The sequence below is a fragment of the Cinclus cinclus genome, chromosome Z (assembly GCF_963662255.1).
Source record: "Cinclus cinclus chromosome Z, bCinCin1.1, whole genome shotgun sequence".
Lineage (NCBI taxonomy): Eukaryota > Metazoa > Chordata > Aves > Passeriformes > Cinclidae > Cinclus > Cinclus cinclus.
In genome coordinates, this window is record NC_085084.1 from 84,656,621 (window position 1) to 84,669,611 (window position 12,991).

General features: G+C 30.5%; 1 protein-coding gene across 1 annotated transcript in view; it reads right to left on the minus strand.

The window, feature by feature from the left end:
- TCF4 (transcription factor 4) overlaps positions 1-12,991 on the minus strand; it is a 145,471-nt gene that overhangs the window by 25,056 nt on the left and 107,424 nt on the right. The window contains 3 exon segments of the mRNA XM_062513990.1: positions 2,170-2,293; positions 6,070-6,203; positions 9,421-9,520. Coding sequence (XP_062369974.1) covers positions 2,170-2,293; positions 6,070-6,203; positions 9,421-9,520 — 358 coding nt within the window.

The following is a 12,991-nucleotide window of genomic DNA, read 5'->3' on the forward strand; positions in this document are numbered from 1 at the left end:
ATATATTTCTATATTTATACTTTTATATATTTATATAGCTATATCTTTATGTATTTATATTTTTCTATATTTCTATATTTATATTTTTTATATATTGATATATTTTTATAGATTTTTTTCCTTTTTCTTTTTTTCCTTTGGACAAATTCCCGGGTGGATTTTCCCTCCCCCATTCCCGGATTCCTTCGGGAATTCCGGGATTTATTTTTCATTTTATTTATTTTATTTATTTGATTTTACTTATTTTATTTTATTTTATTTTATTTATTTTATTTATTTAATGTACTTTATTTTATTTTATTTTATTTTAATTATTTTATTTTTTAAATTTCTTTTATTTTTTTATTTTATTTTATTTCTTTTATTTTATTTTTATTTTATTTATTTTACTTTATTTTATTTTAGTTTATTTTCTTTTCTTTTATTTATTTTATTTTATTTTATTTTTATTTTTATTTATTTTATTTTATTTATTTTATTTTATTTATTTTACTTATTTTACTTTATTTTACTTTGGTTTATTTTATTTATTTTACTTTATTTTATTTTATTTATTTTATTTTACTTTATTTTATTTTAGTTTATTTATTTTATTTCATTTTATTTTATTTATTTTCCTTATTTTACTTTATTTTATTTTATTTATTTTAGTTTATTTATTTTATTTCATTTTATTTTATTTATTTTCCTTATTTTACTTTATTTTACTTTATTTTATTTATTTTATTTTATTTATTTTATTTTTATTTTATTTATTTAATTTCCTTTATTTTCCTTATTTTACTTTATTTTATTTATTTAATTTCCTTTATTTTCCTTATTCTACTTTATTTTATTTATTTTATTTTATTTATTTTATTTTATTTATTTAATTTATTTTTTTTCCTTATTTTACTTTATTTTATTTTATTTACTTAATTTACTTTATTTTTCTTATTTTACTGTATGTTATTTATTTTATTTTTATTTATTTTCTTTTTATTTTATTTTATTTATATTATTTTACTTTATTTTACTTTATTTTGTTTATTTTATTTTATTTATTTAATTTACTTTATTTTCCTTATTTTACTTTATGTTATTTATTTTATTTATTTTATTTATTTTACTTTTATTTTATTTTATTTATTTTATTTTACTTTATTTTACTTTATTTTCTTGTATTTATTTTATTTTATTTATTTCATTTCCTTTATTTTACTTTATTTTATTTTATTAATTTAATTTACTTTTTTTCTTTATTTTACTTTATTTTATTTTATTAATTTAATTTACTTTTTTTTTCGTTATTTTACTTTATTTTCCTTTATTTTCCTTTATTTTATTTTATTTATTTTATTTTACTTTACTTTATTTTCTTGTATTTATTTTATTTTATTTATTTAATTTACATTTTTTCGTTATTTTACTTTATTTTCCTTTATTTTCCTTTATTTTATTAATTTAATTTACTTTTTTCCGTTATTTTCCTTTATTTTATTTACTTTATTTTATTTAATTTTATTTATTTTATTTTATTTATTTTATTTTACTTTACTTTATTTTCTTGTATTTATTTTATTTTATGTATTTCATTTCCTTTATTTTCCTTATTTTACTTTATTTTATTTTATTAATTTAATTTACTTTTTTTCCTTATTTTACTTTATTTTACTTTATTTTATTTATTTTATTTATTTTATTTTACTTTATTTTCTTGTATTTATTTTATTTTATTTATTTCATTTCCTTTATTTTCCTTATTTTACTTTATTTTATTAATTTAATTTACTTTTTTCGTTGTTTTCCTTTATTTTACTTTTATTTTATTAATTTAATTTACTTTTTTTTCGTTGTTTTCCTTTATTTTATTTTATTTTATTTTATTTTATTTTGTTTTATTAATTTAATTTACTTTTTTTTCGATATTTTACTTTATTATACTTTATTTTACTTTATTTTATTTTATTAATTTAATTTACTTTTTTTCCTTATTTTACTTTATTTTATTTATTTTATTTATTTTACTTTACTTCACTTTATTTTCTTGTATTTATTTTATTTTCTGTATTTCATTTCCTTTATTTTCCTTATTTTACTTTATTTCTTTCCGTTATTGATTTTACTTTCTTTGTTTTTATTTGTGTTTATTGCGTCCCTGAGTTTAGCGCTGTGTTCGTTGTGTCTCACCCAGCAGCGGCTCGGCCCCGTTGGCCGGGGGGGTTCCCGAGGAGCCGAAGGTGGCGGCGCCGCGGTGGAAGGAGGACATCGGGGGGAGGCCCGAGCTCAGCTCGGCCGAGTGCGCCGGGAAACTCTGAGAGGGCAGGGGAGAGCCTCAGCTCCTCCTCTTCCTCCTCTGACTCCGCCTCTTCCTCCTCTGACTCCTCCTCTTCCTCCTCTGACTCCTCCTCTTCCTCCTCTGACTCCTCCTCTGACTCCTCCTCTGACTCCTCCTCTTCCTCCTCTGACTCCTCCTCTTCCTCCTCTGACTCCTCCTCTTCCTCCTCTGACTCCGCCTCTTCCTCCTCTGACTCCTCCTCTGACTCCTCCTCTGACTCCTCCTCTTCCTCCTCTGACTCCTCCTCTTCCTCCTCTGACTCCTCCTCTTCCTCCTCCTCTGACTCCGCCTCTTCCTCCTCTGACTCCTCTGACTCCTCCTCTGACTCCTCCTCTTCCTCCTCTGACTCCTCCTCTTCCTCCTCTGACTCCTCCTCTTCCTCCTCTGACTCCTCCTCTGACTCCTCCTCTGACTCCTCCTCTTCCTCCTCTGACTCCTCCTCTTCCTCCTCTGACTCCTCCTCTTCCTCCTCTGACTCCGCCTCTTCCTCCTCTGACTCCTCTTCCTCCTCTGACTCCGCCTCTTCCTCCTCTGACTCCTCCTCTTCCTCCTCCTCTGACTCCGCCTCTTCCTCCTCTGACTCCTCCTCTGACTCCGCCTCTTCCTCCTCTGACTCCTCCTCTTCCTCCTCTGACTCCGCCTCTTCCTCCTCTGACTCCTCCTCTTCCTCCTCTTCCTCCTCTTCCTCCTCCTCTTCCTCCTCTGACTCCGCCTCTTCCTCCTCTGACTCCTCTTCCTCCTCTGACTCCTCCTCTTCCTCCTCTGACTCCTCCTCTTCCTCCTCCTCTGACTCCTCCTCTTCCTCTGACTCCTCCTCTTCCTCCTCTGACTCCTCCTCTTCCTCCTCCTCTGACTCCTCCTCTGCCTCCTCTGACTCCTCCTCTGACTCCTCCTCTGACTCCTCCTCTTCCTCCTCCTCTTCCCCCTCTGACTCCTCCTCTGACTCCTCCTCTGCCTCCTCTGACTCCTCCTCTTCCTCCTCTGACTCCTCCTCTTCCTCCTATGACTCCTCCTCTTCCTCCTCCTCTTCCCCCTCTGACTCCTCCTCTGACTCCTCCTCTTCCTCCTCTGACTCCTCCTCCTCCTCTGACTCCTCCTCTTCCTCCTCCTCTGACTCCTCCTCTTCCTCCTCTGACTCCTCCTCCTCCTCAGGGCAGGGGAGAGCCTCAGCTCTTCCTCCACCTCCTCTTCCTCCCTTTCCTTCCTCCTTCCTCCTCTTCCAGCTCCTCCCCTTCCTCCCCTTCCTCCCCCTCCTCTTCCTGTTTCTCCCTTTCCTCTTCCTCCCGCTCCCCTTCCTCCTCCCCTTCCTCCTCCTCCTCCTCCTCCTCCTCTTCCTCCTCCTCCTCCCCTTCCTTCTCCTCCTCTTCCTTCATCCTCTCCTTCGTCCCCTTCCTCCCCTCCTTCCTCCCCTCCCTCCTCCTCCTCCTCCCCCCCTCCCTCCCTCCCTTTCCCCCCTTCTTCCCACATTTTCCCCCCATTTTTTTTCCCATTTATTCCAATTTTTCCCCCCATTTTCCCCCCCCATTTTTCTCAGATTTCCCCCCCATTTTTCCCAAATTTATTCCACATTTTTCCCCATTTTTTTCCCAGATTTTTCCCCATTTCCCCCCCCATTTTTTCACCATTTATTCCAAATTTTTCCCCATTTTCCCCCCATTTCTTTACCACTGATTCCCAATTTTTTCCCCATTTTTCCCACATTTATTCCCCATTTTTCTCAGAATTTTCCCCATTTTTCCCAAATTTTTTCCCTCCCCCTTTTTCCCCATTTCCCCCACATTTTCCCCACATTTCCCCCCCATTTTTCCCACATTTATTCCCCATTTTCCCCCATTTTTTCCAAATTTTTCCCCATTTTTCTCAGATTTTTCCCCATTTTTCCCACATTTATTCCCCATTTTCCCCCCATTTTTCCCCATTTCTTTCCCAGATTTTTCCCAAATTTTCCCCCCATTTTTTTCCCATATTTTTACCAATTATTCCAAATTTTCCCCCATTTTTCCCCGTTTTTCCCAGATTTTTTCCCCCATTTATTCCCAATTTTTTTCACCATTTTTTCCCAATTTTTCCCCCATTTTTCCTGATTTTTTCCCCATTTATTTCCAATTTTTTCCATATTTTTTCCTCATTTTTCCAAGATATTTTCCCCATTTATTCCCAATTTTTCCCAGATTTATTTCCCATTCTTTCCAATTTTTTTCCATTTTTTCCAATTTTTTTTCCCATTTTTTTTTCCAATTTTTCCTCATTTTTTTTCCCATTTAATTCCAAATTTTCCAGATTTTTTTCCCCCAATTTTATTTCCAATTTTTCCCAGACTTTTTTTCCTATTTAATTCCAATTTTTTTTTTTTTTTGACGAATTTTGAGGGTTTTTTTTGGACATTGAGAAATTTTTTCTGGAATTTTTTAGGAATTTTACAACTTTTGGGAATTTTCCTGAATTTCAGGATTTTTGAGGAATTTTGGGATTTTTTTGAGGAATTTTGGGATTTTTTTAAGACACTCAGGAAATTTTTGGGAATTTTACCAAATCTGGGACTTTTTGGGGAATTTTTTGATTTGACGAATTTGGGGATTTTTGGGACATTTCAAAATTTTGGGATTTTTTTTTTAGGAATTTGGGAATTTCTTTGGGGGGAAATTTTTTTTTTGGGGGGGGGGATTTTGTTTTGGGATTTTTTTCTGGGATTTTTTTTTGGGAATTTTTTGGGGGGGAGTTTTGGGAATTTTTTTTTCTGGGGGGATTTTTTTGGGAAATTCTTTGGGGGGGGGAATTTTTTTTTGGGAATTTTTTCTGGGATTTTTTTTTTTGGGAATTTTTTGGGGGGGAATTTTGGGAATTTTTTTTTCTGGGGCGATTTTTTTTGGGAATTTTTTTGGGGGAATTTTTTTGAGAGAATTTTTGGGGATTTTTTTTGGGGAATTTTTTTTTGGTGGGAATTTTTTTTGGGGATTTTTTGGGGGAATTTGTTTTTCTGGGGAATTTTTTTTAGGGAGAATTTTTTGGTGAATTTTTTTTGGGGGGGATTTTTTGGTTTTTTTTTTTTTTTTTGGCAGGGGAAATTTTTTTGGGGGAATTTTTTTCGGTGAGAATTTTTTGGGGGGAAGGAATTTTTTTTTGGGGGGGAATTTTTTTGGGGGGAATTTTTTTTGGGGGGGGATTTTTTCTGGGAAATATTTTTTTTGGGTGGGAATTTTTTTGCTGGAATTTTTGGGGGAATTTTTTTGGGAAATTTTTTTTTTTTTTGGGTGGGAATTTTTTTGGGGGGATTTTTTTTGGGAATTTTTTTTTTTTTGGGTGGGAATTTTTTTGAGGGGAATTTTTTTTTCGGGGGGGGATTTTTTTGGGTATTTTTTGGGCAATTTTTGGGGGGGGAATTTTTTTTTTGGGGGGGATTTTTAATTTTTTTTGGGGGTGGAATTTTTTGGGGGGAATTTTTATTTTCGCTGCGAATTTAATTTTTTTTGGGGGGTGGAATTTTTTTTTTTTCGGGGTGGAATTTTTTGTAATTTTTATTGATTTATTTATTTATAATTTTTTTTAAATTTTTTTTGACGTTTTTTTAAATTTTTTTTAATTAAATTTTTTAAATTAAATTTTTTAAATTAAATTTTTTAATTAAATTTTTTAAAATTTTTTTTAATTTTTTTTTAAATTTTTTTTTTCTTTAATTTCACTTTTTTTTTTTTTTTGTTGTCGTCGTTGTTTTTAATTGTTCTTTTTTTTTAAAATTTTTTGGGAATTCTCACCAGCCTCTCGTGGGGGTGCAGGCTGCAGTAGCTGCTGGATTGTCCCATATGGGAAGAATTCCCCAAAATTCCCCCATAACCTCCTTGGCTCATCCCACTCGAGGAATTCCAGGGATCGCTGCCGTGGTGCCCGTCTGCCAAAAAAAAAAAAAAAAAAAAATTAAAAATATAAATAAAAACACCAAAAAAAAAATAAAATAAAAAAAAACCAAAAAAACCCCCAAAAAATGAAAAATAATAAAAAAAACCCCAACCAAAATCAACGATTCCATTTAAAAAAAAAAAAAATTAAAATAAAAATTTAATTAAAAAATTCTGTTTTTTTTTTTTTTAATTAGGGAAAAAATGTTCGAAATTTTAGAGGGGAAATTTAATTTTAAAGGAGGAAAATGAGGAATTTTTTGAAGGAAAAAAATTCTTTTATTTTTAGGGGAAAATCCTTTAATTTAGAGGAAAAAAATCCTTTATTTTTTAAGGAAAAAATTCTGTAATTTGTAGGAAAAAATTCTGCAATTTTTAGGGAAAAAAATTCTTTAATTTTTAGGGAAAAAAATCCTTTAATTTTTAAGGTAAAATTCCTTTAATTTAACAGAAAAAAATTCCTTTATTTTTAAAGAAAAATTCCTTAAATTTTAAAGGAAAAAATCCTGAATTTTTTAGGAAAAAACCCTTTAATTTTTAGGGAAAAAAATTCTTTATTTTACAGGAAAAAAATTCCTTTATTTTAGAGACAAAAATTCCTTTATTTTTAAAGGAAAAAAATTCCTGAATTTTTTAGGAAAAATTCCTTTATTTTAGAGGGAAATTCCTTAAATTTTAAAGGAAAAAATTCCTGATTTTTTTTAGGAAAAATTCCTTTTATTTTTTGGGAAAAAAATTCCTTTATTTTAGAGAGATAAATCCGTTTATTTTTAGGAAAAATTCCTTAAATTTTAGAGATAAATATTCCTTTATTTTTAGAGGAAAAATTCCCGAAATTTTCAAGGAGAAAATTCCTGAATTTTTAAGAAAAAAAATCCAATTTTTTTAGGGAAAAATTCCTTTATTTTAGAGAAAAATTTCTTTAATTTGAAAGGAGAAAATTCCTGAATTTTTTAGGGAAAAAAAAAATCTTTTATTTTTTAGGAAAAATTCCTTTATTTTAGATGGAAAATTCCCTAAATTTTAAAGAAAAAAATTCCTTTAATTTTTTTTTAGGAAAAAACTCCTTTAATTTTTAATAAAAATTCCTTTAATTTTCCATTTTTTTCCCAGATTTTCCCAATTTTTCCAGGATTTTTTTCCCAAATTTTCAATTTTTCCCCTAAATTTTCCCCAATTTTTTCCATGATTTTTTGCCCAATTTTTCCATGATTTTTTCCCATTTTTTCCCCAATTTCTCCATTATTTTTTCCATGATTTTTCCCCCAAATTTTCCCTTTTTTTCCCAACCTTTCCATGATTTTTCCATTCTTTTTTCCCAAATATTCCATGATTTTTTTCTATGGTTTTTTCCCTAATTTTCCCCAAATTTTCCTTGTTTTTTTTCCATTTTTTTCCCTGAATTTTCTCCAAAATTTCCAATTATTTCTTTCTGTTTTTTTCCCAATTTTTCCATGATTTTTTCCCTGAATTTTCTCCAAATTTTCCCATTTTTCCCATGATTTTCCCATTATTTTTTTCCCAAATTTTCCAGGATTTTTTCCATTTTTTTTCCCCTGAATTTTCTCCCATTATTTTCCAGGATTTTTTTCCCTAAATCTTCTCCAACTTTTCCCATTATTTTTTCTCCAATTTTCCCCATTTTTTTTTTCCAAATTTTCCCGTTCTTTTTCCCATTATTTTCCCAAATTTCCCCGATTTTTCCCGTTCTTTTTTTCCCAAATTATCCCCAATTTTTCCATGATTTTTTCCATTATTTTTCCCTCATTTTTTTCCAAATTTCCCATTCTTTTTCCCGTTTTTTTTCCCCAAATTTTCCACGAATTTTCCCCTAAATCTCCTCCAAATTTTCCTTTTTTTCCCCCAAATTTTCCCGATTTTTCCCGTTCTTTTTTCCAAATTATCTCCAAATTTTCCATTATTTTTTCCATTATTTTTTCTCTAAATCTTCTCCAAAATTTCTCATTCTTTTTCCCAGTTTTTCCATTATTTTTCCCATAAAATTTCTCCAAATTTTCCCATTCTGTTTTCCATTATTTTCCCCAATTTTCCCATTATTTTTTCCACGATTTTTTCCCCTAAATCTTCTCCAAATTTTCCCATTCTCTTTCCCCAAATTTTCCCCAATTTTTCCCACGATTTTTTCACTAAATCTTCTCCAAAATTTCCCATTATTTTCTCTGTTTTTTCCCCAATTTTTCCATGATTTTTTCCACGATTTTTCCCCCTAAACCTTCCCCAAATTCCCCCGTTCTTTGTCCCGTTTTTTTCCCAAATTTCTCCCGATTTTCCCGAAAATCTTCTCCAAATTCCCCATTCTTTTTCCCATTCTTTTTCCCCAATTTTCCCCAATTTTTCCCGTTCTTTTTTCCCAAATTATCCCCAACTTTTCCATGATTTTTTCCATGACTTCTTCCCTCAATTTTTTCCAAAATTTCGCATTCTTTTCTCTGTTTTTTCCCCAATTTTTCCATGATTTTTTCCCCCGATTTTTCCCCTAAATCTTCTCCAAATTCCCCCATTCTTTTTTCCGTTATTTTTCCCCAATTTCTCCCAGTTTTTTCCCCTCAATCTTCTCCAAAATTTCCCATTCATTTCTCCGTTTTCCCCCCAATTTTTCCACGATTTTTCCCCCGATTTTTCCCCCTAAACCTTCCCCAAATCCCCCATTTTTTTTTCTCGTTTTTTTCCCCAAATTTTCCCTGATTTTCCCCTAAATCTTCTCCAAAATTTCCCGTTCTTTTTCCCGTTTTTCTCCCCTCAATCTTCCCCAAAATTTCCCATTTTTTTCTCTGGTTTTTCCCCAATTTTTCATGATTTTCCCCCGATTTTTCCCCTAAATCTTCTCCAAATTCCCCCGTTCTTTTTCCCGTTTTTTTCCCCAATTTCTCCCGTTTTTTCCCCTCAATCTTCTCCAAAATTTCCCATTCTTTTCTCCTTTTTCCCCCCAATTTTTCCATGATTTTTCCCCTCAATCTTCTCCAAAATTTCCCATTCTTTTCTCTTTTTTTTCCCCTCAATTTTTCCATGATTTTTCTCCCTTTTTTCCCCTCAATCTTCCCCAAAATTTCCCATTCATTTCTCCATTTTTTCCCCAATTTTTCCATGATTTTTCCCCCGATTTTTCCCGTTTTTTTTCCCGTTTTTTTCCCCCCTGTCTCTCTCTCTCTCTCTCTCCTCCCCCGATCCCGTCGGTGCCGTTTTTCTCACCTTGCATGAAGAAGGAGGAGGGGAAGGAGCCGCCCTTGGAGGGGGCGAACCCCGGCGAGTCGCGGCTGAAATCGGCCGCGGTCGCCGACGGAGCGTAAACCTGAGCCAGGGGGGAGAGAAGAAAAACAAAACCAAAATAAAATAAAATAAAATACAATAAAATAAAATATCGCCACACACACCCCGGACAGAGACAGAGAAACAGAGAGAGAGAGGGAAAAAAAATAAAAAAAAAAAAATATAATTGTGATGGAGAATGGAAAAATAGAGAGGAAAAAAAAATATATATTTATGTATGTATGTATCAGAGAAATGGGGATCCGAAAACATGGAAAAGGAAAAATGGAAATAAGAGAAATAAATAAATAAAAATAAAATATGAAAAAAAAATTAATAAGAGAAAAAAAAAAAAAAGAGGAAAAATTAAGAAATGGAAAAGAAAGAATCGAAATTTAAAAAAAAAAGGAAAAATAAAAGAATTAAGAAATGGGACAAAAATGGAAATGAAAAAATGAAAGGAAAAATCAAAATGAAAAAATTGAAATAAAAAAATTAAAAATATGAGAAAAAATCAAAATAAAAAAATAAATAAAGGAAAAAATCAAAGTAAAAAAAATCAAAGAAAAAATCAAAATAAAAAAGAGAAAATAAAAGAAAAAATTAAAATAAAAAATAAAAAAATAAATAAATGAAAAAATCAAAATCAGAAATTAAAAAATTAAAGAAAAAATCGAAATAAAAATATTACAAATAAAAAATAAAAAAAACCCAAAAAATAAAAATAAAATAAAAACAAAGTGAAAAAAAGGAAAAATAAAATAGAAATAAAAAATGAGATAAAAGAAAAATTGGAATAAAAATAAAAATTAAGAATAGAAATAAAAAATTCAGAATAAATTGAGAATGAAATAAAAATAAAAACAAACAAAAAATTAAAAATAAAATAAAATAAAATTTAAAAAATTAAAATTAAAAATAGAAATAAAGAACCGAAATAAAATAAGAAAATAAAAATAGAAACAAAACAAAAAAATAAAAGTAAAACAAAATAAAAATAAAAAAATAAAGTAGAAATGAAATAAAAATAAAATAAAAATAATAGAAAAATAAAAATATAATAAGAATAAAATTTAAAAAAGAATAAAAATAGAATAAAAGTAAAATAAAAATTAAAAAATAAAAAAAGATAAAAATAAAATGTAAAAGTAAAAAAAGTAAATAAAATAATAAAATAAAATAAAGAATAAAATAAAATAAAAATTAAAAAATCAAAAATAACAAAATTTTGACTCAAAATTCCCAGATTTCCAACCAAAATTTCCACCCAGAATTCCCGGATTTCCAGACAGAAATTCCCAGATTTCCCAGCCGGAATTCCCAGATTTTTCACCGAAAAATTCCAAGATTTTTTCAGCCGGAATTCCCCAACAGAATTCCCAGATTTTCAGCCGGAAATTCCCAGAATTCCAACCAAAATTTCCAAGATTTTCACCGAAAAAAATTCCAGGATTTTCAGCCGGAATTCCCAAATTTTCACCGAAAAAATTCCAGGATTTTTCAGCCAGAATTCTGTGACAGAATTCCCAAATTTCCACTCAAAATTCCCGGATTTCCAAACAGAAATTCCAAGATTTTCAGCCGCAATTCCCAGCCGGAAATTCCCAGATTTTTCACCCAAAAAAATTCCAAGATTTTTTAAGCTGGAATTCCCCGACAGAATTCCCAGATTTCCACTTAGAAATTCCCAGATTTTCAGCTGCAAGATCCCGACAGAATTCCAAGATTTTCAGCCGGAAATTCCCAGAATTCCATCCAGAATTCCCAGATTTCCAGTCAGAATTCCCAAATTTTCACCGAAAAAAATCCAAGATTCTCAGCTGGAAATTCCGTGACAGAATTCCCAGATTTCCAGACAGAACTTCCCAAATTTCCAGTGAGAAATTCCCAGATTTTCAGCCGGAAGTCCCAAATTTTCACCGAAAAAATTCCAGGATTTTTCAGCCGGAATTCCGAGACAGAATTCCCAGATTTCCTACCCAGAATTCCCAGCCGGAATTCCAAGATTTTTTTCAGCCGGAAATTCCACAACAGAATTCCCAGATTTCCCATCCAGAATTCCCAAATTTCCAGTCAAAATTCCCGGATTTCCAAACAGAAATTCACAGATTTCCCAGCCAGAATTCCCAAATTTTCACCGAAAAAATTCCAGGATTTTTCAGCCGGAATTCCGAGACAGAATTCCCAGATTTCCTAGCCAGAATTCCCAGTCAGAATTCCCAAATTTCCACTCAAAATTCCTGGATTTCCAAACAGAAATTCCAAGATTTTCAGCCAGAATTCCCAGTCAGAATTCCCAGATTTCCTACACAGAATTTCCAGCCGGAATTCCAAGATTTCCAGTAGGAAATTCCCAGAATTCCATCCAGAATTCCCAAATTTTCACCGAAAAAATTCCAGGATTTTTCAGCCGGAATTCCCAGTCAGAATTCCCAAATTTCCACTCAAAATTCCCGGATTTCCAGTCAGAAATTCCCAGAATTCCCAGTCAGAATTCCCAAATTTTCACCAAAAAAATTCCAAGATTTTCAGCCGGAATTCTGTGACAGAATTCCCAGATTTCCTACCCGGAATTCCCAGCCGGAATTCCCAGATTTCCAGTAGGAAATTCCCAGAATTCCATCCAGAATTCCCAGATTTTCAGCCAGAATTCCCAAAATTTCACCGAAAAAAATTCCAGGATTTTTTCAGCCGGAATTCCCAGTTAGAATTCCCAGATTTCCATGACAGAATTCCCAGAATTCCCAATTAAAAATTCCCAGTTAAAATTTTAAAATTCCCAATTAAAAATCTTAAATTCCCAATTAAAAAGAAGTTCCCAATTAAAATTCCCAATTAAATATAAATTCCCAATTAAAATTTTAAAATTCCCAATTAAAAATCCCAATTAAAAATTATAATTCCCAATTAAAAATTCCCAATTACAAATTTAAAAATTCCCAACTAAAAATTAAAAAAATCCCAATGAAAATTCCCAATGAAAATTCCCATTTTTATTTCCATTTATTTCCATTTTTATTTATTTTATTTCCATTTTTTTTCTATTTTAATTTCCTTTTATTTCCAATTTTATTTCCATTTTTATTCCCATTTAATTTCTATTTTATTTCCATTTAATTCCTTTATTTTTATTTATTTCCTATTTTTATTCCCATTTAATTTCCATTTTATTTCCATTTTAATTCCATTTTATTTCTATTTAATTTCCGTTTAATTTCTGTTTTAATTCAATTTAATTTCCATTTTAATTCCATTTAATTTCCATTTTATTTCTATTTAATTTCCATTTTAATTCCATTTAATTTCCATTTTATTTCCATTTTAATTCCATTTAATTTCCATTTCATTTCTATTTAATTTCCATTTTAATTCCATTTAATTTCCATTTTAATTCCATTTAATTTCCGTTTTATTTCTATTTAATTTCCATTTTAATTCCATTTAATTTCCATTTTAATTCCATTTAATTTCCGTTTTAATTCCATTTAATTTCCATTTCATTTCTATTTAATTT